This window comes from Oncorhynchus keta, chromosome 6, assembly GCF_023373465.1.
Source record: "Oncorhynchus keta strain PuntledgeMale-10-30-2019 chromosome 6, Oket_V2, whole genome shotgun sequence".
Lineage (NCBI taxonomy): Eukaryota > Metazoa > Chordata > Actinopteri > Salmoniformes > Salmonidae > Oncorhynchus > Oncorhynchus keta.
The window spans coordinates 25,694,911-25,717,688 of NC_068426.1; the positions used below are offsets into that span (position 1 = coordinate 25,694,911).

General features: G+C 41.9%; 1 protein-coding gene across 2 annotated transcripts in view; it reads right to left on the bottom strand.

The window, feature by feature from the left end:
* The window catches only part of LOC118385285 (zinc finger protein 618-like), a 52,266-nt gene that overhangs the window by 23,916 nt on the left and 5,572 nt on the right, over window positions 1-22,778 (bottom strand). For both annotated transcript variants that reach the window (XM_035772285.2, XM_052521175.1), the window contains 3 exons: window positions 19,253-19,511; window positions 15,012-15,089; window positions 14,518-14,562 (listed from right to left, as the gene is read on the bottom strand). In XM_035772285.2, coding sequence (XP_035628178.2) covers window positions 14,518-14,562; window positions 15,012-15,089; window positions 19,253-19,478 — 349 coding nt within the window. In that variant the 5' untranslated portion in view covers window positions 19,479-19,511. The remainder of the gene's footprint in view (window positions 1-14,517; window positions 14,563-15,011; window positions 15,090-19,252; window positions 19,512-22,778) is intronic.

Consider the following 22,778-nt stretch of genomic DNA (forward strand, 5'->3'; position numbering starts at 1 on the left):
TTGAGGGCACAATGGTGTTGAACTCTGAGCTGTAGTCAATGAATAGCATTTTCACATAGGTGTTCCTTCTGTCTAGGTGGGAAAGGGCAGTGTGGAGTACAATAGAGATTGCATCATCTGTGGATCTGTTCGGACGGTATGCAAATTGGAGTGGGTCTAGGGTTTCTGGGATAATGGTGTTGATGTGAGCCACGGCCAGCCTTTCAAAGCACTTCATGGCTACAGACGTGAGTGCTATGGATCGGTAGTCATTTAGGCAGATTACCTTAGTGTTCTTGGGCCCAGGGACTATGGCGGTCTGCTTGAAGCATGTTGGTATTACAGACTCGGACAGGGAGAGGTTGACAATGTCAGTGAAGACACTTGCCAGTTGGACAGCGCATGGTCGCAGTACATGGCCTGGTAATCCGTCTGGCCCTGCAGCCTTGTGAATGTTGACCTGTCTAAAGGTCTTACATCGGCTGCCGAGAGCGTGATCACACAGTCTTCCGGTACAGCTGGTGCTTTCATGCATGTTTCAGTGTTATTTGCCTCGAAGCGAGCATAGAAGTAGTTTAGCTCGTCCGGTAGGCTCGTGTCACTGGACAGCTCTCGGCTGTCCTTCCCTTTGTAGTCTGTAATGGTTTTCAGGCACTGCCACATCCGACGAGCGTCAGAGCCAGTGTAGTAAGACTCAATCTTAGTCCTGTATTGACGCTTTGCCGCTTTGCCTGTATCTCCACCCGGCACAGCCAGAAGAGGACTGGCCACCCCACATAGCCTGGTTCCTCTCTAGGTTTCTTCCTAGGTTTTGGCCTTTCTAGGGAGTTTTTCCTAGCCACCTCGCTTCTACACCTGCATTGCTTGCTGTTTGGGGTTTTAGGCTGGGTTTCTGTACAGCACGTTGAGATATCAGCTGTTGTACGAAGGGCTATATAAATACATTTGATTTGATTTGTCGGAGGGCATAGGGAGATTTCTTATAATCTTCCGGGTTAGATTCCCGCTCCTTGAAAGTGGCAGCTCTAACATTTAGCTCAGTGCGGATGCTGCCTGTAATCCATGGTTTCTGGTTGGGGTATGTACGTACGGTCACTGTGGGGACGACGTCGTTGATGCACTTATTGATGAAGCCAATGACAGATGTGGTGTAATCCTCAACGCCATTGGAGGAATCCCTGAACATATTCCAGTCTGTGCTAGCAAAACAGTCCTGTAGCGAGCATCTACTTCATCTGACCACTTTTATTGATCTAGTCACTGGTGCTTCCTGATTTAATTTTTGCTTGTAAGCACAATAGAATTATGGTCAGATTTGCCAAATGGAGGGCAAGGGAGAGCTTTGTATGCATCTGTGTGTGTAGAGTATAGGTGGTCCAGAGTTCTATTCCCTCTGGTTGCACATTTAACATGTTGATAGAAAGTCGGTAAAAGTGATTTAAGTTTCCCTGCATTAAAGTCCCCGGCTAGTAGGAGCGCCGCCTCTGGGTGAGCGTTTTTTTTGTTTGCTTATGGCGGAATACAGCCCATTCAATGCTATGTTAGTACCAACCTCTGACTTAGGTGGTATGTAAACAGCTACAAAGAATACAGATGAGAACTCTCTCGGGAGGCAGCGTGGTTTGCAGCTTATGAGAAACTCTACCTCAGGCGAGCAATGGCTCGAGACTTCCTTAGATATCATGCACCAGCTGTTATTTACAAAAATACATAGACCGCCACCTCACCTTACCAGACGCTGCTGTTCTATACTGCCGGTACATCGCAATGATATTGTCGTCGTTCAGCCACGACTCCATGAAGCATAAGATGTTACAGTTTTTAATGTCCCATTGGTAGTTTAAACTTCCCAATAACGCGTCCATTTTTCTGTCCAAAGATTGCATGTTTGCGAGTAGAAGTGAGGGAAGTGGAGGTTTATTCGATTGCCGCCTATTCCTCAGAAGGCAGCCCGCCCTCCGACCTCTCTCCGCCTCCTCTTCACACAGATCACTGGGGTCGGGGCATGTTCCCGAGGGAGCCGTATATCCGCCGCCTCGTCAGAGTCGTGAAAGAAGAAAAAGTATTATGCTAGTTTGTGGTGAGTAATCGCAGTCCTTAAGTCTAGAAGTTATTTTTGGTCATAAGACACGGCAGCGGCAACATTATAGACAAAAATAGTAAAAATATATAAATATATCTTTTTTTAGAAACATCGCAGATAAAACAAAAAAATAATCGTTGCGGGCACATAAAATGTCTGCCTTCTGCTCCGGCGCCTCTGCAAAACAGTCCTGTAGCTTAGCATCTGCTTCATCTGACCACACTCTTATTGACTGAGGCTTTCTGCTGTAGTTTTTGCTTGTAAGCACAAAATCAGGAGGATAGAATTATGGTCAGATTTGCCAAATGGAGGGCGAGGGAGAGCTTTGTATGCATCTATGGGTGTGGAGTAAAGGTGGTCCAGAGTTATTTTCCCTCTGGTTGCACATTTTACGTGTTGATAGAAATGAGGTACAACTGATTTGAGTTTCCCTGCATTAAAGACCCCGGCCACTAGCAGCGCCACCTCTGGGTGAGCGTTTTCATGTTTGGCCGTATACAGCTCATTGAGTGTGGTCTTAGTGCCAGCGGTGGTATATAGACAGCTACGAAAAATATAGATGTAAACGCTCTTGGGTAAATTGTGTGTTCTACAGCTTATCATGAGATACTCTACCTTTGGCGAGCAAAACCTTGAGACTTCCTTAGATTTCGTGCCCCAGCTGTTGTTTACAAATATGCATAGGCCGCCGCCCCTCGTCTTACCAGAGGCCGCTGTTCTATCTTGCCGAAAAAGATTAAAACCCACCAGCTGTATATTAATCATGTCGCTGTTCAGCCACGACTCTGTGAAACATAAGAGATTACAGTTTTTAATGTCCCGTTTGTAGGTTATACAAGCTCGTAGTTTGTCTATTTTATTATTGATCGATTGTACGTTGGCTAATAGGACAGATGGTAAAGGTAGATTACCCTCTCGGCAACGGATCCTTATAAGGCACCCGGAACGTTGTCCACGATACCTCCGTCTTTTCCTCCTGCGAATGACGGGGATGAGGGCCCTGTCTGGATTAAAGTCATACTGACAACCTTACCAACTAAAAGTTTTTAAATCTACTTTATTCATTTTCAAAGTGTCCTTTGACACTGCACATTCATGAGCGCAAGATTTCTGAGCAGGCCTTCAAACCAAGCCAGGACCAGCAGAAACACAAGCCCCGACATTAGGTCCACTTACTACATGAGCAGCCATGGAAGCTCCATTATTCCACACTGTAGTTCCCCCAATCGGTTTTACAGCCTCTGCATACAAAACATCATGCCTACTTCTATACAGTGCATTCAGAAAGTATTCAGTCCCTTTCCCGTTTTCCACATTTTGTTACATTACAGCCTTTAAAAAAATCTCAATCTACACATACTAGCAAAGCAAAAACAGTTTAAGATATCTTTGCAAGTGTATAAAAATAAAAAACTGAAATATCTTATTTACAGTGCCTTGCGAAAGTATTCGGCCCCCTTGAACTTTGCAACCTTTTACCACATTTCAGGCTTCAAAAATAAAGATATAAAACTGTATTTTTTTGTGAAGAATCAACAACAAGTGGGACACAATAATGAAGTGGAACGACATTTATTGGATATTTCAAACTTTAACAAATCAAAAACTGAAAAATTGGGCGTGCTAAATTATTCAGCCCCTTTACTTTCAGTGCAGCAAACTCTCTCCAGAAGTTCAGTGAGGATCTCTGAATGATCCAATGTTGACCTAAATGACTAATGATGGTAAATACAATCCACCTGTGTGTAATCAAGTTTCCGTATAAATGCACCTGCACTGTGATAGTCTCAGAGGTCCGTTAAAAGCGCAGAAGGCATCATGAAGAACAAGGAACACACCAGGCAGGTCCGAGATACTGTTGTGAAGAAGTTTAAAGCCGGATTTGGATACAAAAAGATTTCCCAAGCTTTAAACATCCCAAGGAGCACTGTTCAAGCGATAATATTGAAATGGAAGGAGTATCAGACCACTGCAAATCTACCAAGACATGGCAGTCCCTCTAAACTTTCAGCTCATATAAGGAGAAGACTGATCAGAGATGCAGCCAAGAGGCCCATGATCAAAGTCCAGACCTGAATCCAATCGAGAATCTGTGGAAAGAACTGAAAACTGCTGTTCACAAATGCAAGGAGGGATGGGAAAAAATGTCAGTCTCTCGATGTGCAAAACTGATAGAGACATACCCCAAGCGACTTACAGCTGTAATCGCAGCAAAAGGTGGCGCTACAAAGTATTAACTTAAGGGGGCTGAATAATTTTGCACGCCCAATTTTTCAGTTTTTGATTTGTTAAAGTTTGAAATATCCAATAAATGTCGTTCCACTTCATGATTGTGTCCCACTTGTTGTTGATTCTTCACAAAAAAATAAAATTTTATATCTTTGTTTGAAGCCTGAAATGTAGCAAAAGGTCGCAAAGTTCAAGGGGGCCGAATACTTTCGCAAGGCACTGTACCTAAGCATTCAGACCCTTTGCCATGAGACTCGAAATTGAGCTCGGGAGCCTCCTGTTTCCATCTTGAGATGATTCACCAACTTGATTGGAGACCACCTGTGGTAAATTCAATTGATTTCACCTGATTTGGTGACACACACACACACACACACACACACACATACACAGTCAAAAGTTTGGAGTCACTAAGAAATGTCCTTGTTTTTAAACGAAAAGCACATTTTATTGTTCATTAAAATATCATCAACAGTGATGACCCGACTCTAGGATGCTGGCCTTCTAGGCAGAGTTGCAAAGAAAAAGAAAAATCTCAGACTGGCCAATAAAAAGAAACTATTAAGATTGTGTTCTTTTGTCTATCTTAATAGTTTCTTTTTATTGGCCAGTCAGATTTTTCTTTTTCTTTGCAACTCTGCCTAGAAGGCCAGCATCCTGGAGTCGCTTATGGCCGTATACTGTTGACGTTGAGACTGGTGTTTGGAGTGTACTATTTACTGTAGCTGCCAGTTGAGGACTTGTGAGGCGTCGGTTTCTCAAACTAGACACTAATGTACTTGTCCCCTTGCCTCCCACTCTTTCTATTCTGGTTAGAGCCAGTTTGCGCTGTTCTGTGAAGGGAGTAGTACACAGCGTTGTGAGATCTTCAGTTTCTTGGCAATTTCTCACATGGAATAGCCTTCATTTGTCAGAACAAGAATAGACTGACAAGCTTTGTTTCTGGTCATTTTGAGCCTGTAATCAAACCCACAAATGCTGATGCTCCAGATACTCAACTAGTCTAAAGAAGGCCAGTTTCATTGCTTCTTTAAAATCAGAACAACAGTTTCCAGCTGTGCTAACAATTGCAAAAAGGTTTTCTAATGATCAATTAGCCTTTTAAAATGATACATTTGGATTAGCTAACACAACGTGCCATTAGATCTCAGGAGTGATGGTTGCTGATAATGGGCCTCTGTATGCCCATGTAGATATTCCATTTAGCAGTTTCCAGCTACAATAGTCATTTACAAAAACATTAACAATGTCTACACTGTATTTCGGATCAATTATGTTTTTTTAAATTTTTTAAATACAAAAATGACAAAAAATGAGATTCTCTTTCAACAACAACATTTCTAAGTGACCCCAAAATTTAGAACGGTAATGTCTCTTTTAAAATGTTTTCATTTTTTTTTAAATGAGGCAAGTCAGTTAAGAATAATTCTTATTTACAATGAAGACCTACACCCGCCAAACCCGGACAACGCTGGGCCAATTGTGTGCCACCCTATGGGACTCCCAACAACGGCAGGTTGTGATACAGCTTGGATTTGAAACAGGGTGTCTGTAGTGATGCCTCAAGCACTGAGATGCAGTGCCTTAGACCACTGCGCCACTCTGGAGCAAATATGGTCCCACAGTTAACAGTGCATATCAGAGCAAAAACCAAGCAATGAGTTCGAAGGAATTGTTTGTAGAGCTCCGAAACAGCATTGTGTCGAGGCACAGACCCGTGGAAGGGTATCAAAACCTTTCTGCAGCATTGAAGGTCCAAGAACACAGTGACCTCCATAATTCTTTTTAAAAAGTTTGGAACTACCAAGACTCATCGTAGAGCTGGCGGCCCGGTCAAACTGAGCAATCGGGGGAGAAGGGTCTGAATACTTATGTAAATATGCTATCATTTTTTATACATTTGTAAACATTTCTAAAAACCTGTTGGTTTTTAATACATTTTAGAATAAGGCTGTAACATAACAAAATGTGAGAAAAAAAATGAAGGGATCTGAATACTTTCCTAATGCACTGTTTCGCTGAGGCTTTCTCTTCACCTGGCACCCACCAAATTCTGCACTATGCCCCCCTCCCCCACATTTACAACACAACCTTCACATTGCTCCCCTCCACACCCTTTCTTTCCTTTACATTGAGCAGCTACATGTCCCATTCTTTGGCATTTAAAAACACCTCAATGGGGATGGGGCAAAATCCCTGACATTGAAACTAAGGAATCCTATCTGTACTCTCCCAGGCTTAACCTTCTCAAACCTCAGCAGCACTGATAGGTCAAAGTGAAAGCCTTCTTCCCTACTGATCAACCTTTTGGCCTCAATCACTCTTCCTCCTTTTACATTTGCTTTAATATCGTCTATGGACATAGATATTGGGACCCCGGTGATGACTTCTATCAATCTAGCATAACCACCAGGGACATGACTTTTCATCTTCTTCCCATTAAGCTTTTCTGTTGATAGAACGTTCTCTTGCTGAGCCTGGCTACCACAAAATATTAACAAAATCTACCATTTCCAATTAACTCATTTCACTTCACCTACAGCATTAGTTAGTTGGATAGGGTGCGAGGCCCTGTGGTCTCAAACACTATCACCACTTTCCATTCCAACACATCATTACTCTTACTTCCTACCTTCCTCTTTATTCTTTCTTTATTAGATGGTCCACTGCTTTCTGTATTATGATCTCTTCTTCTTATTTCCTTGACCCTCATCATTCTGCTTCACACCATCAGAACTGACACCCAAATTGTTCGCATTCCAGCACAGCTGTTGCTTCACCATCTTTTCTCAATTTTGTCAGCACTACTCACCGGCATTTCCGACTCCTCCTAGACTCGTCTCTCTGGCCCTCTGCAACATTTTCCATTTGGAGACCCAATTTATCTTACCATTCCTAAAAATCTGTGTGCCAGTTATGATTTTTATATACACATTTTCGTGGAACAGTTTAATTTATAATAAAGTCTATGTATCTCAAAATCATTATCATGTGCTTGTAAAAAAAAAAATCTAAAAGTAACTTCTATTGCATTGCCAACTATGTAGAAATAGCCCACATATAAAGCCAACAAATAAACATCTCAGCCTGCAGGTAGAAAATATCCTGTTAAAAATAAATATACCATAAATCACATTGGCTATGAATGGTCTGTCTGCAAGGAACTTGAAACATTGTATCAACTGAAGCTTGAGCTAGCAAACTTGCAACATTGTATAAAATAAGTGTCCCGGACAGACATACTGTAGAGCTGTACGCTATTTGCGCAAGGGATAAGTAGTAATCAGGTAGGCCTATTTTATGACGTTTCCACCGGATCAGAGCATGACATTTTGTCCCCCTTTCACACAGAGTGGTTATAGCTGGAAAGATTTTTCAAAAAGGCTACGTTGAGGAACTAGTCAGGATAAGATGGAAAAAACAGACATAAAAGTTTAACATTATTAACAGAAATTACCATAACCAAACAAACACTGTAGACTAGAAACAGGAATTAACAGTAAATGTACTACTGTTGATACTGGTGTGCCATCCCCACAGTGGTTTAGTCCACTGAGAGACAGGCGTGAATCAGACTGGCGTCTCGTGCCATAATATATAATTTTGACTGCTCGACTAAAAACAAATCTTTAGCCGAGTTTCTCCCATTCTACTCTGCAGATCCTCTCAAACTCTGCCAGGTAGGATGGGGAGCGTCGCTGCACAGCTAAACTCAGGGAAAAAAAAGAAACGTCATCTCACTGTCAACGGAGTTTATTTTCAGCAAACTTAACATGTGTAAATATTTGTATGATCATAACAAGATTCAACAACAGACAAACTGAACAAGTTCCACAACCATGTGACTAACAGAAATGGAATAATGTGTCCCTGAATAAAGGGGGAGGAAGGGTGTCAAAATCAAAAGGAACAGTCAGCATCTAGTGTGGCCACCAGCTGCATTAGGTACTGCAGTGCATCTCCTCCTCATGGACTGCACCAGATTTGCCAGTTCTTGCTGTGAGATGTTACCCCACTCTTCCACCAAGGCACCTGCAAGTTCCCGGACATCTCTGAGGTGAATGGCCCTAGCCATCACGCTCCGATCCAGCATTGTCACACTGGAGAGTCATGTCAGAATTAGCCTGCAGGAAGGGTACCACATGAGGGAGGAGGATGTCTTCCCTGTAACGCACAGCGTTGAGATTGCCTGCAATGACAACAAGCTCAGTCCGATGATGCTGTGACACACCGCCCCAGACCATGACGGACCCTCCACCTCCAAATTGATCCCGCTCCAGAGTACAGGCCTCGGTGTAACGCTCATTCCTTCGACGATAAACGCAAATCCGAACATCACCCCTGGTGAGACAAAACCACGACTCAATCAGTGAAGAGCACTTTTTGCCAGTCCTGTCTAGTCCAGCGACGGTGGGTTGGTGCCCATAGACGATGTTGCCGCTGATGTAAGGCAGGTCCTCACCAGACAACAGGCCTACAAGCCCTCAGTCCAGTCTAGCCTCTCTCAGACCATTGCGGACAGTCTGAGCACTGATGGAGGGATTGTGCGTTCCTGGTGTAACTCGGGCAGTTGTTGCCATCCTGTACCTGTCCAGCAGGTGTGATGTTCGGATGTACCGATCTTGTGCAGGTGTTGTTACACGTGGTCTGCCACTGCGCGGACGATCAGCTGTCCGTCCCGTCTCCCTGTAGCGCCGTCTTAGGTGTCTCACAGTAAGGATATTGCAATTAATAGCCCTGGCCACATCTGCAGTCCACATGCCTCCTTGCAGCATGCCTAAGGCCCGTTCACGCAGATGAGCAGGGAGCCTGGGTGTTTTTCAGAAAGGCCTCTTTAGTAGAGGTCGACCGATTACGATTTTTTAACGCCGATACCGATTATTGGAGGACCAAAAAAGCCGAAAAATATTTAAAATCAGGGGATTTTTATTTATTTATTTGTAATAATGACAATTACATCAATACTGAATGAACACTTATTTTAACCTAATATAGTACATCAATAAAATCAATTTAGCCTCATGTAAATGATAACATGTTCAATTTGGTTTAAATAATGCAAAAACAAAGTGTTGGAGAAGAAAATAAAAGTGCAATATGTGCTATGTAAGAAAGCTAACTTTTCAGTTCCTTGCTCAGAACATGAGAACATATGAAAGCTGGTGGTTCCTTTAAACATGAGTCTTCAATATTCCCAGGTAAGAAGTTTTAGGTTGTAGTTATTAAAGGAATTATAGGACTATTTCCCTCTATACCATTTGTATTTCATTAACCTTTTACTATTGGATGTTCCTTATAGGCACTTTAGTATTGCCAGTGTAACAGTATAGCTTCCGTCCCTCTCCTTGCTCCTCCCTGGGCTCGAACCAGCAACACAACGACAACAGCCACCATCGAAGCAGCGTTACCCATGCAGAGCAATGGGAACAACTACTAGAAGGCTCAGAGTGAGTGACGTTTGAAACGCTATTAGCATGCGCTAAGTAGCTAGCCATTTCACTTCGGTTACACCAACCTCATCTCGGGAGTTGATAGGCTTGAAGTCATAAACAGCGCAATGTTTGACGCACAACGAAGAGCTGCTGGCAAAATGCACGAAAGTGCTGTTTGAATGAATGTTTACACGCCTGCTTCTGCCTACCACCGCTCAGTCAGATACTTGACAGATTTGTACCTTGTCAGCTCGGGGATTTGAACTTGCAACCTTCCGGTTACTAGTCCAACGCTCTAACCACTAGGCTACCCTGCCGCCTGTGTTCTTGGGGACCTTCAATGCTGCAGAAATGTTTTGGTAACCTTCCCGAGATCTGTTCCTCGTCACAATCCGGTCTCTGAATTGTTCCTTTCGACCTCATGGCTTGGTTTTTGCTCTGACGTACATTATATAGACATGTGTGCCTTTCCAAATCATGTCCAATCAATAGAATTTACCACAGGTGGACTCCAAATTTGTAGAAACATCAAAAGGATGATCAATGGAAACAGGATGCACCTGAGCTCAATTGAGTCTCATAGCAAAGGTTTTGAATAATTATGTAAATAAGGTATTTGTTTTTTAATACACCTGCAGCAATATCTAAATACCTGTTTTCACTTTGTCGTTATGGGGTATTGTGTGTAGATTGATGAGGACATATACAGTGAGGGGAAAAACTACTTGATCCCCTGCTGATTTTGTACGTTTGCCCACTGACAAAGAAATGATCAGTCTATAATTTTAATGGTAGGTTTATTTGAACAGTGGGAGACAGAATAACAACAAAAAAAATCCAGAAAAACACATGTCAAGAATGTTATAAATTGCATTTTAATCAGGGAAATAAGTATTTGACCCCTCTGCAAAACATGGCTTAGTACTTGGTGGCAAAACCCTTGTTGGCAATCAGAGGTCAGACATTTCTTGTAGTTGGCCACCTGGTTTGCACACATCTCAGGAGGGATTTTGTCCCACTCCTCTTTGCAGATCTTCTCGAAGTCATAAGGTTTCGAGGCTGACGTTTGGCAACTCGAACCTTCAGCTCCCTCCACAGATTTTCTATGGGATTAAGGTCTGGAGACTGGCTAGGCCACTCCAGGACCTTAATGTGCTTCTTCTTGAGCTGCTCCTTTGTTGCCTTGGCTGTGTGTTTTGGTTCATTGTCATGCTGGAATACCCATCCACGACCCATTTTCAATGCCCTGGCTGAGGGAAGGAGGTTCTCACCCAAGATTTGACAGTACATGGCCCTGTCCATCGTCCCTTTGATATAATAATAATAATAATAATATATGCCATTTAGCAGACGCTTTTATCCAAAGCGACTAACAGTCATGTGTGCATACATTCTACGTATGGGTGGTCCCGGGAATCGAACCCACTACCCTGGCGTGAACTTGTCCTATCCCCTTAGCAGAAAAACACCCCCAAAGCATGTTTCCACCTCCATGTTTGACAGTGGGGGATGGTGTTCTTGGGGTCATAGACAGCATTCCTCCTCCTCCAAACACGGTGAGTTGATGCCAAAGAACTCCATTTTGGTCTCATCTGACCACAACACTTTCACCCAGTTGTCCTCTGAATCATTCAGAAGTTCATTGGCAAACTTCAGACGGGCATGTATATGTGCTTTCTTGAGCAGGGGGACCTTGCGGGCGCTACAGGATTTCAGTCCTTCACGGCATAGTGTGTTACCAATTGTTTTCTTGGTGACTATGGTCCCAGCTGCCTTGAAATCATTGACAAGATAGTCCCGTGTAGTTCTGGGCTGATTCCTCACTGTTCTCATGATCATTGCAACTCCACAAGGTGAGATCTTGCATGGAGCACCAGGCCAAGCGAGATTGACAGTTCTTTTGTGTTTCTTCCTGTTGTCACCTTCTCACCAAGCTGCTTGGCGATGGTCTTGTACACAGCCTTGTGTTGGTCTACAATCTTGTCCCTGACATCCTTTGAGAGCTCTTTGGTCTTGGCCATGGTGGAGAGTTTGGAATCTGATTGATTGATTGCTTCTGTGGACAGGTGTCTTTTATACAGGTAACAAACTGAGATTAGGAGCACTCCCTTTAAGAATGTGCTCCTAATCTCAGCTCGTTACCTGTATAAAAGACACCTGGGAGCCAGAAATCTTTCTGATTGAGAGGGGGTCAAATATTTTCCCCCTCACTGTGTATACAGTTGGGCAAAAAAGTATTTAGTCAGCCACCAATTGTGCAAGTTCTCCCAATTAAAAAGATGAGGCCTGTAATTTAATCATAGGTACACTTCAACTATGATGAAATTACAAGCCTCATCTTTTTAAGTGGGAGAACTTGCACAATTGGTGGCTGACTAAATACTTTTTTGCCACACTGTATACAGTTTGCAAATTATGGTGGAAAATAAGTATTTGGTCACCTACAAACAAGCAAGATTTCTGGCTCTCACAGACCTGTAACTTCTTCTTTAAGAGGCTCCTCTGTCCTCCACTCGTTACCTGTATTAATGGCACCTGTTTGAACTTGTTATCAGTATGAAAGACACCTGTCCACAACCTCAAACAGTCACACTCCAAACTCCACTATGGCCAAGACCAAAGAGCTGTCAAAGGACACCAGAAAGAAAATTGTAGACCTGCACCAGGCTGGGAAGACTGAATCTGAAATAGGTAAGCAGCTTGGTTTGAAGAAATCAACTGTGGGAGCAATTATTAGGAAATGGAAGACGTACAAGACCCCTGATAATCTCCCTCGATCTGGGGCTCCACGCAAGATCTCACCCCGTGGGGTCAAAGAACGGTGAGCAAAAATCCCAGAACCACACGGGGGGACCTAGTGAATGACCTGCAGAGAGCTGGGACCAAAGTAACAAAGCCTACCATCAGTAACACACTACGCCGCCAGGGACTCAAATCCTGCAGTGCCAGACGTGTCCCCCTGCTTAAGCCAGTACATCTCCAGGCCCGTCTGAAGTTTGCTAGAGAGCATTTTGATGATCCAGATGAAGACTGGGAGAATGTCATATGGTCAGATGAAACCAAAATATAACTTTTTGGTACAAACTCAACTCGTCATGTTTGGAGGACAAAGAATGCTGAGTTGCATCCAAACACCATACCTACTGTGAAGCATGGGGGTGGAAACATCATGCTTTGGGGCTGTTTTTCTGCAAAGGGTCCAGGACGACTGATCTGTGTAAAGGAAAGAATGAATGGGGCTATGTATCGTGAGATTGAGTGAAAAGCTCCTTCCATCAGCAAGGGCATTGAAGATGAAACGTGGCTGGGTCTTTTAGCATGACAATGATCCCAAACACACTGCCCGGGCAACAAAGGAATGGCTTCGTAAGAAGCATTTCAAGATCCTGGAGTGGCCTAGCCAGTCTCCAGATCTCAACCCCATAGAAAATCTTTGGAGGGAGTTGAAAGTCCTTGTTGCCCAGCAACAGCCCCAAAACATCACTGCTCTAGAGGAGCATGGAGGAATGGGCCAAAATACCAGCAACAATGTGTGAAAACCTTGTGAAGACTCATTTGACCTCTGTTATATACCTTTGTTGGCAATGACAAAGTATTGAGATAAACTTTTGTTATTGACCAAATACTTATGTTCCACCATAATTTCCAAATAAATTCATAAAAAAAATCCTACAATGTGATTTTCTGGATTCCTTTTTCTCATCGTCTGTCATAGTTGAAGTGTACCTATGATGAAAATTTCAGGCCTCTCATCTTTTTAAGTGGGAGAACTTGCACAATTGGTGGCTGACTCAATGCTTTTTTTGCCCCACTGTATATAGATATATATTTGAACCATTTTAGAATAAGGCTGTAACATAACAAAACGTGGAAACAGTCAAGGGATCTGAATACTTTCTGAATGCAGTGTATTAGTGTTTGTTTGTTCACATTTTTCTTCCAAGTTTGTGTAGATCAACAACAAAATATTCATGGAGGGGGAGGGGGTCTACTCTGACATATGGTATTGTTTTAAGATGTTCAAACTATGAATTATTTAGCTATTTGATTATGAATTGTAGGACCCCTTTAGGCATGACACATATACATATATATATATATATTAAAATATTTAATTTGGCCTTTACTACTATAGCCCAAATAAACAAACAACACTACCTTCCATAAAACATTTTAAATCGGTAGCGGTTACATTCAGATGAGTCCTGTGACACTTTTGGTAGACAAAAATAATCAAAAAGGAGAACACCATCGTGTTCATGAAAATGTCCCCTTTCCACCGTGTGATCACATTCGTTTGTAGCCTAAGCGGTTCGGAAGCTACAAACAGAAGTTGGCAAATCAACTGTTTCCACTTCAGACGAGTCCCCTGACACTTGTGGGGGGTTGTAGAGCAAAACAGAGACCACCATAGTGTTCGTGAAAGTCTCATATGTTGGTCAAACGGTTCAGAAGCTACAGACGTTTTCGTGAGAAGACCGATTTTCTGGATGTCTTTCCAATGCAAAACAACAGATATCTAGTTTAAAATGACAGATTTTTTACGTGGATTTGTGCATTGTTACTTACACACACAGTGTCGTCAATCGCCTCTAGGGCGTTAAATCCTTTTTAATCCCACTTTGTAACAACAGAATGTAGAAAAATTCAACGGGTGTGAACACTTTCTGAAGGCACTGTAGATGTGCGCCTGTGTATACATGTACACACCGGTGAGTCGGTGTGTATGCTCATGCGTGAGCGCGTGCTTGTTTGTGCATGTGAATGCGTGTGCATACACATCCGTTTACTCACTGTTGGGAGCTGGTGGTGCACCCTCCCCTGGCATGCTATCGGACTCTGTGGGGGGAAAGACAGAGACACATTCATAAGAGATCTGCTGTTGGCGTGGCGCCTACGCTTATAACAACAGCTCGACTCACTCGGATCTCAGACAACACTTGGCATCGCTCACATTAAAAATTATGGTTGTCAGGAAGGAGAGGGGGGTACTTCTAAAGTATTAGCGGATGAATGCAGCTGACAAGTTAACGATAAGAAATGAGCCCCAAACATAACATTACGCCACAAATCCAATTTTAGGTCCCCAAAATTGGATTCATGTGACTTTCGGATCGGGGCTTGCATTATCGTGCCATATATATATATTTAGCAGGGGGGGGTTATCAAAAATTAGGTGCTATTAAATCATGTCTGTAGTGACTTGAGTTGATTATTTTAATCTTATTAAACATTTCCAATTGCATCACACAAAGAAGCCTTAGTGTTTCAGGTCAGGCCTTCCTTACCTCTGTGGGCACGGACGTGCGTCTGAAAGCAGTTGTAGTACTTATATTTCTTCCCACATATCCCACAAACATAGGAGCCTGTGTGACAGAGGAAAAGCAATACAGAGATGGTTGAAAATGCTACAATAGTTGAGTGCATTGATACCATTGGTCTGATGGCAGAGCCAGGATACAGGCTGGTGGTGTAATGGTGTGGGGAATATTTTCCTGACACACATTAGGTCTATTGAAACCAATTGAGCAGCATATCAATGCCCGAAGAATACAAGCTGTTCTGGAGGCAAAGGGGGGGGGGGGGGTCCAACCCAGTACTAGATTTCTGTACCTAATAAACGTAGATCTCTGTGTGTAACAACATCGTACCTAAACACTCTCTGTGATTTCCCAGACACAGATTAAGCCTGGTCCTAGACTTAAAATTATTTTCAATGGAGTCGCCATTGAGTTTCCTTTTTAGTCCAGGACTAGACTTAATTTGTGTCCGGGAAACCTCCCCTCGGGGACCTAAGTAAATATTTTACTTAGTCGAGACTGAAATACATTTCCCATCTTGTTTCACAGACAATAAATTATCTGTTAAAAACAGATATTAGATGAGAATTGACAAACCACATTTTCTTCTAAAATAGGGACAGAAATAACTCATTGCTCAGTAAATAGATGGTGCCTTCAGAAAGTATTCATACCCCTCGACTTTACAGCCCGAATTCAAAATTGCTTAAATATATGTTTTTTCCTCACCCATCTACACACAATACCCCATAATGACAAATTGAAATGTTTAGACATTTGTGTGTCTATATAAGGTCCCACAGTTGACAGTGCATGTCAGAGCAGAAACTATACCATGAATTTCAAGGAACTGTCCGTAGAGCTCCAAGAAAGAATTGTGATGCGGTATGTATCTGGGGAAGGGTCTAAAACCATTTATAGAGTGTTGAATGTTCTCAAGAGCACAGAGGTCTCCATCATTGGGAAAAAAATATTGAACTACCCAGCCTAGAGCTGGCCGTCCTACCAAACCGAGCAACCGGATAAGAAGGTCCTTGGTCAGGGAGGTGACCAAGAACCCAATGATCACGCTGTCAGAAATACAGAGTTCCTTGGCTGAGATGGGAGAACCCTGCCAGAAGGACAAGTCTCTACAGCACTTCACCAATCTGGGCTTTATGGGAGAGTGGCCACTCCAGAGAAAAAGGCACATGACGGCACTCATGGAGTTTGCAAAAAGGCACGAGAAAGCCAGCGCATAAGGCAAAAGATTATGTGGTCTGATGAGACAAAAATATAACCATTTGGCCTGAATGCAAAACACTATGTTTGGAGAAACCAGGCACAGCCCATCCCCCGATTAACAACAGTGGTGGAAAAAGTACCCAATTGTCATACTCAAGTAAAGGTAAAGATACCTTAATAGGCAATTACTCAAGTAAAAGTCAAGGTCACCAAGTAAAATACTAGAGTAAAAGTCTACTATACCTAAGAATCAGAAATACATGTAATTGCTCAAATACACTATCAGTCAAAAGATTGGACACACCTACTGTACTCATTCAAGTTAAAATAAAAAAAAATTCTACATTGTAGAATAATAGTGAAGACATCAACACAAAATATATTTTGATTTATTTGACATTCTTCAAAGTAGCCACACTTTGCCTTGTTGACAGCTCTGCACTCTTGGCATTCTCTCAACCAGCTTCATGAGGTAGTCACCTGGAATGCATTTCAATTAACAGGTGTGCCTTATTAAATGTTAATGTGTGGAATTTATTTTCTTTTTAATGCGTTTGAGCCAATCAGTTGTGTTGTGCCAAGGTAGGGGTGGTATACAGAATACAGCCCTATGTGGTAAAAATACCAAGTCCATATTATGGCAAAAACAGCTCAAATAAGTAAGGAGAAATTACAGTAATCAATACTTTAAGACATGAAGGTCAGTCAATACAGAAAATGTCAAGAACTTTTAAAGTTTCTTGAAGTGCAGTCGATAAACAAACAAGCGCTATAATGAAACTGACTCTCATAAAGACCGCCACAGCAAAGGAAGACCCTTCTGCAGAGGATAAGTTAAGAGTTAACTGCATCCAATATTGCAGCCCAAATAAATGCTTCAGAGTTCATGTAACAGACATCTCAACATCAAGTGTTCAGAGGAGACTGCATGAATCAGTTATTCATGGTCTAATTGCTGCAAAGAAACCACTACTAAAGGATACCAATAAGAAGAAAAGACTTGCTTGGGCCAAGAAACATGAACAATGGACATTAGACCAGTGGAAATCTGTCCTTTGCGAGTCCAAATTTGAGATTTTTGGTTCCAACCGCCCTGTCTTTGTGAAAAGTGGAGTAGGTGAACGGATGATATCGGCATGTGTGGTTCCCACCATTAAGCATGGAGGTGGTGGTGTGATCGTGCTTAGCTGGCAACATTGTCAGTGATTTATTTAGAATTCAAGGCACACTTAACCAGCATGGCTACCACAGCATTCTGCAGCGATACACCATCCCATCTGGTTTGAGCTTAGTGGGGCTATCATTTGTTTTTTAACCAGACAATGAACCAAAACAACTCCAGGCTGTTTAAGAGCTATTTGACCAAGAAGGAGAGTGATGGATTGCTGCATCAGATGACCTGGCCTCCACAATCACCCGACCTCTACCCAATTGAGATGGTTTGGGATGAGTTGGACCACAGAGTGAAGGAAAAGCAGCCAACAAGTGCTGAGCATATGTGGGAACTCCTTCATGACTGTTGGAAAAGCATTCCTCATGAAGCTGAATGCCAAGAGTGTGCAAAGCTGTCATCAAGGCAAAGGGTGGCTACTTTGAAGAATCTAAAATATATTTTGATTTGTTGAAAACTTTTTTGGTTACTAAATGATTCCATGTGTTATTTCATAGTTTTGATGACTTCACTATTATTCTACAATGTAGAAAATAATAAGAAATTAATTAAAACCCTTGAATGAGTAGGTGTCCACACTTTTGACTGGTACTGTATACTTAAGTATTAAAATGTATAAATAAAGTTTAAATTCCTTATATTAAGCAAACAAGACATCACCATGTGTTTTATTTACGGATAGCCAGGGACACACTCAGACATCATTTACAAACAAAGCATGTGTGTTTAGTGAGTCAGCCAGATCACAGGCAGTAGAGATGACCAGGGATGTTCTCTTGATAAGTAATATAATAATAATAATGTGTGAATTGAACCATTTTCAAGTCACAAAGTGTTTGGCTGTCAGGAAAAATGTAAGGGGAAAAAAAGTACATTATTTTCTTTAGGAATGTAGTAAAGTAAATGTTGTCAAAATTAGTAAAGTACAGATACCCCAAAAAACTACTTAAGAGGACTTTAAAGTAATTTCGCTTAGATATTTTACACCACTGGTGGTGGCATCATCATGCTATGTGGATGCTTTTCAATGGCAGGGACTGGGAGACTGGTAAGGATACAGGGAACAATCTATTGAGCCAAATACAGACAAAACCTTTGAGAACCTGCTTCAGAGTGCAAACACCCTTAGAATGGGATGAAGATTTACATTCCAACAAGCATACAGCCAAAGCAACGCTGGAATGGCTTCAGAACAAGAATGTGGAAGTCCTCGAGTGGCCCAGACAAAGACCAGACTTTAATTCCGTGGAAAGACTTGAAGATTGCTGTTCACCGCCGTTCTCCATCTAATTTAAGATCTTGAGAAAATCTGCGAGGAAGAATAATCCCCAAATCCAGATGTGCAAAGCTGTAATCGTCACCATAGGTGCTTCTACAAAGTATTGACTCAGGGGTGTAAATACTTTGAAATACAGAAATGACCTTTTTCAATACATTTGCAAAAAAACAGACATTTTAAACATGTTTTCGCTGTCATTATGGAGTATTGTGTGAAGATGTAAAAAAATATATATATATAATATCCAAAAAGTATCCATTTTGAATTCAGGCTGTAACAACAAAATGTGGAATAAGTCAAAGGGTATGAATACTGTACATTCCATCTGAGATAGCTCATGTAGAAGAGTGCAGATGTAGAGGGAGAAGGTAAAATGACAGGAACATGTGTTGAAAGGCGGTCCTCTTTCCTACAGTCTGGGTTTGTTAGTTTTGGGTCAGCCCTTTTACATCATGGTTTAAAATGTGAAAACTAATTTTGCATCACAGAGGGTGATGCAAAATGATTCTGCACATTGTGTGTGGAGTGGAAGGTGATGTGTTTAAGGGGTCATACCCTGGGTCTGGTCATTGCGAGACTTTCCTCCTCCACCGAGGACCACGCAGATCTCGGCAGGCACATCTTTCCCATTACTGGTCCCCTGCGTGCCAGGCTCCTTCTTTATTGTGACCGGGACAGCGAGGGTGGCGGTCGTCGGGGTAGCGGTGGGGCCATCTGGGACTCCATCCCCCGTGTCAACCTGTTCCTGCGCAGGATTGGTAGGCACCTCCTGAGCACTCATGACTCCTACTTCTCAGGGCCAGCGTTCCTAGGGCTGTGTGTGTGTGTGTGTGTGTGTGTGTGTGTGTGTGTGTGTGAGAGAGAGAGAATATGTGTGAGAGAAACAGACAGCCAAGAAAGAGGAGAAACAAACAATACAGATTTACTAAATCGACCTCGCCAAAAACAGCTGCTTTTCTTTGAAACAGGTGCAGTTCAAATACAACATCAAGGGACAACATCAAGGCAACCGAGCACTGAAAAACCTATTTTTAGACAGCTCTAAGGCAAGGCACTTGACACTCAGTAACACCCACAAACTGGGATTGCCATATGCCTGACCAACGTACTTCTGAGAGAGAGCTGTAGTCTGGTGTACCAATAACAGAAAGGGACATTTTATGGTTCTCAAAATTGTCTCCATATGGACATTATTGTTATTGAGATGAAAAGGTCTATTCTAACCAAGAGGGATACCAAATCTGGTATCTATAAAAAAAATTAAAAAAAATATATATTTTTTTTAAGTGACTCGTGACAATGTAGTTTGCCAAAAATAGCAGGGGAATAGATGGGAGAGATATGCATGATCATTATGTATAATTAGCCCTACAGCACAGTGCTTCATTGTGTATGGGTGACCTATGATGACAATACATCCATAGTGCCCAGGTGCTCTAATTTCAGAAACATCCAAATGACCGAGCCTTCTACTGTAAGTACCATAGTACTATGAGGGGACTCCAGTCAAGAGGGGACGCATAAAATGCAACCAAACAAAACAGAGTTATAACCGGGAGGACAGATATTTTTGTGGAAAGATGAGAATTTCACTAATAATAATATTTAACACCTTTTCTTGGAAGCGATAACTGACCGACATTGGCGCTAATTATTAAAACAGATCAGAGTTACATGTGCAGCTGCAGTTTGTCACCCTAAATATGAATAATTGTGCAGAACTTTCTATTTAGGTGACCAAGCTGTGGAGGGAGTATTGCTGGATGGCATTTGGTTACTCAAGTGCTCCTTCAAAACAGAGCTGGCCATATTGAAAAGGGCATTGGTTCAACACTACAATGTCATAAAAAATTTTTTTTTTAAATTTGTTCGACAAATATTAGGCCTAATTGAAATGTGTTTCATGCCGCACTTCCCTAATTTTGAAATCTAGTCTACATTGCTTGGTCATGGTGCTCCTGATCTGGTAGAGAAATGGACAGTGGGAGAACCGCCATGTTTTTCATATCTGCATGGGTTCAACAGTTTAATGGGCTGAGGCTATACTAATCTCATACAGCATTAGAATAAATGTAAAATGACTAACCGCCCCTGACATCTAGCCTACTCAATAAAATGATGCCTGCAAAGAAAAGTAGCTAACTGACAATGAAAACATTGGAAATTCTAATCTCCCTCAAAAGAGGCCAATTCAATTCAACACGCCTGGGCAGATTGGAGGCCGTAAAAGCTAATTTGGGAAGCAAAGGGAACGGCTGAGTGTTCATTTCAGCAGCAGCCGTGTCACGGCTGTGCGCCATGTTGTGTTGGAAATTATGACGAGAGCTTTATTTCAAACAAAAACACAGTCCTATCTGGAACAAGTGGAAGCAGGAAGCTACATGGAGGGGAATATCCGCCAAGAAGAAAAATACTAAATGTGAAATCCCTCTCAGAGCTGGACATGATTGGATTTCATACCATAAATGGCAGAATGTGATACATTTTTTCACAAAATTGGAACACGTAGGCATTAAATCTGTGCTGCTTGGTCGGCAGCGATGTGAATGAGTTATTGATAAATAGACTGGGCTAGTTGAGACTAGTTTGCGTCTGCGCTGGAATCATCATCATGCAATTCATCTGGTCAAATTTGTGACAACTCAAGGTGAAAAAAAAAAACAACCATGGATGAAATAGGATCAACTGAAGATATGTCTTGCAGCCTCTGAGATACAAGCTGCATTATAAAAAAAAAAATATGCCATTTCATGGACTTTCTCTCATAAGGTCACATATACGAGTCATACAGTATCACCACGAAAGCTGTGACGGAAATGGGTTTCTGGACATTTTTATAAATGCCGATAGTTCCATATGGTGGGATCTTTTCGGGTTTTGTTTAATTAATTATGCAACAAATGGCACAAATATTGATTTAATAACCATCATCTCGAAGTAAACTTGAAGTCACGATTATATGGTGTGTGGTCCTCCCACTAAGGCTGCCGATGAAATAAGGTATGATGAACTTCACAGGGTGGTGAAAGTGCACAGTGATGAGCTTCATGCTCCTTTCCAATAAAAATTGAGGGCCTTATTCTGGTGACATGATGATCGATGCTTGACCACCATTTGACAAGTTAAAATATTCTCGCTCTTGTCCATAATAATCTCATCATGTATACTAGCCTACCTGCACTGTATGTGCGAGCTGCTGGCTAAAGCGCAAGTGCCAAAACCAGTAGGCCCATTTGGCACAAAAACTATTGCGTTAAATAGCAAAACTATCAGTAAAGTTGAGAATGTGATGTAAAACACATTGAACTTTAAGGGCAAAAAAGTACATTGTGTGCAGTAAAGTGTTACATACGGATTTTTCTTCAAGCTGATTTTAGAAGCTTCGCATGAAAATCTGTCACCTATTGGATGGAAACCTAGCTACTGATACAGATATTTTCACCTGTATTGTTGTCTCTACCTTCTTGCCCTTTGTGCCGTTGTCTGTGCCCAATAATGCTTGTACCATGTTTTGTGCTGCTACCATGTTGTCATGTTGCGTTGCTACCATGCTGTGTTGTCATCTTATAGGTCTCTCTTTATGTCGTGATGCATGTTTTGTCCTATATTTTTAATCCCTCAGGAAGTCTTTTGGTAGGCCATCATTGTAAATAAGAATTTGTTCTTATCCGACTTGCCTAGTCAAAATAAGGGTTAAATAAATAAAAAGTTGTAGGCCTCGTGTAGGGGCTAATTTAGTTGTTCCATTCCCTCACTGTTGAAATAATTACATCACATAACTACAACGGCATGATAGTCCAAACATCGGACATTTTGTTTTTTAATGATGATTTAGACATCTTGCTATTCACATGATGGAATTTGACCATTCTCAGAGTCAATCGAGATCAGGAAGAAAAACACAGAACGTGTCCAAATAATCCAATGCTCCGAATCTGAAATGGGCCGACTTCCAAGATGTCAAAAACACCGTGTCACAACACTTCAAAAACAGCCTGGAAATAGCATGTATGGACATTGACTAAAGAACAACTGAATTCTGGGAAGGCATCATTGATCTCCACTCCCCTCTTATGGTTTA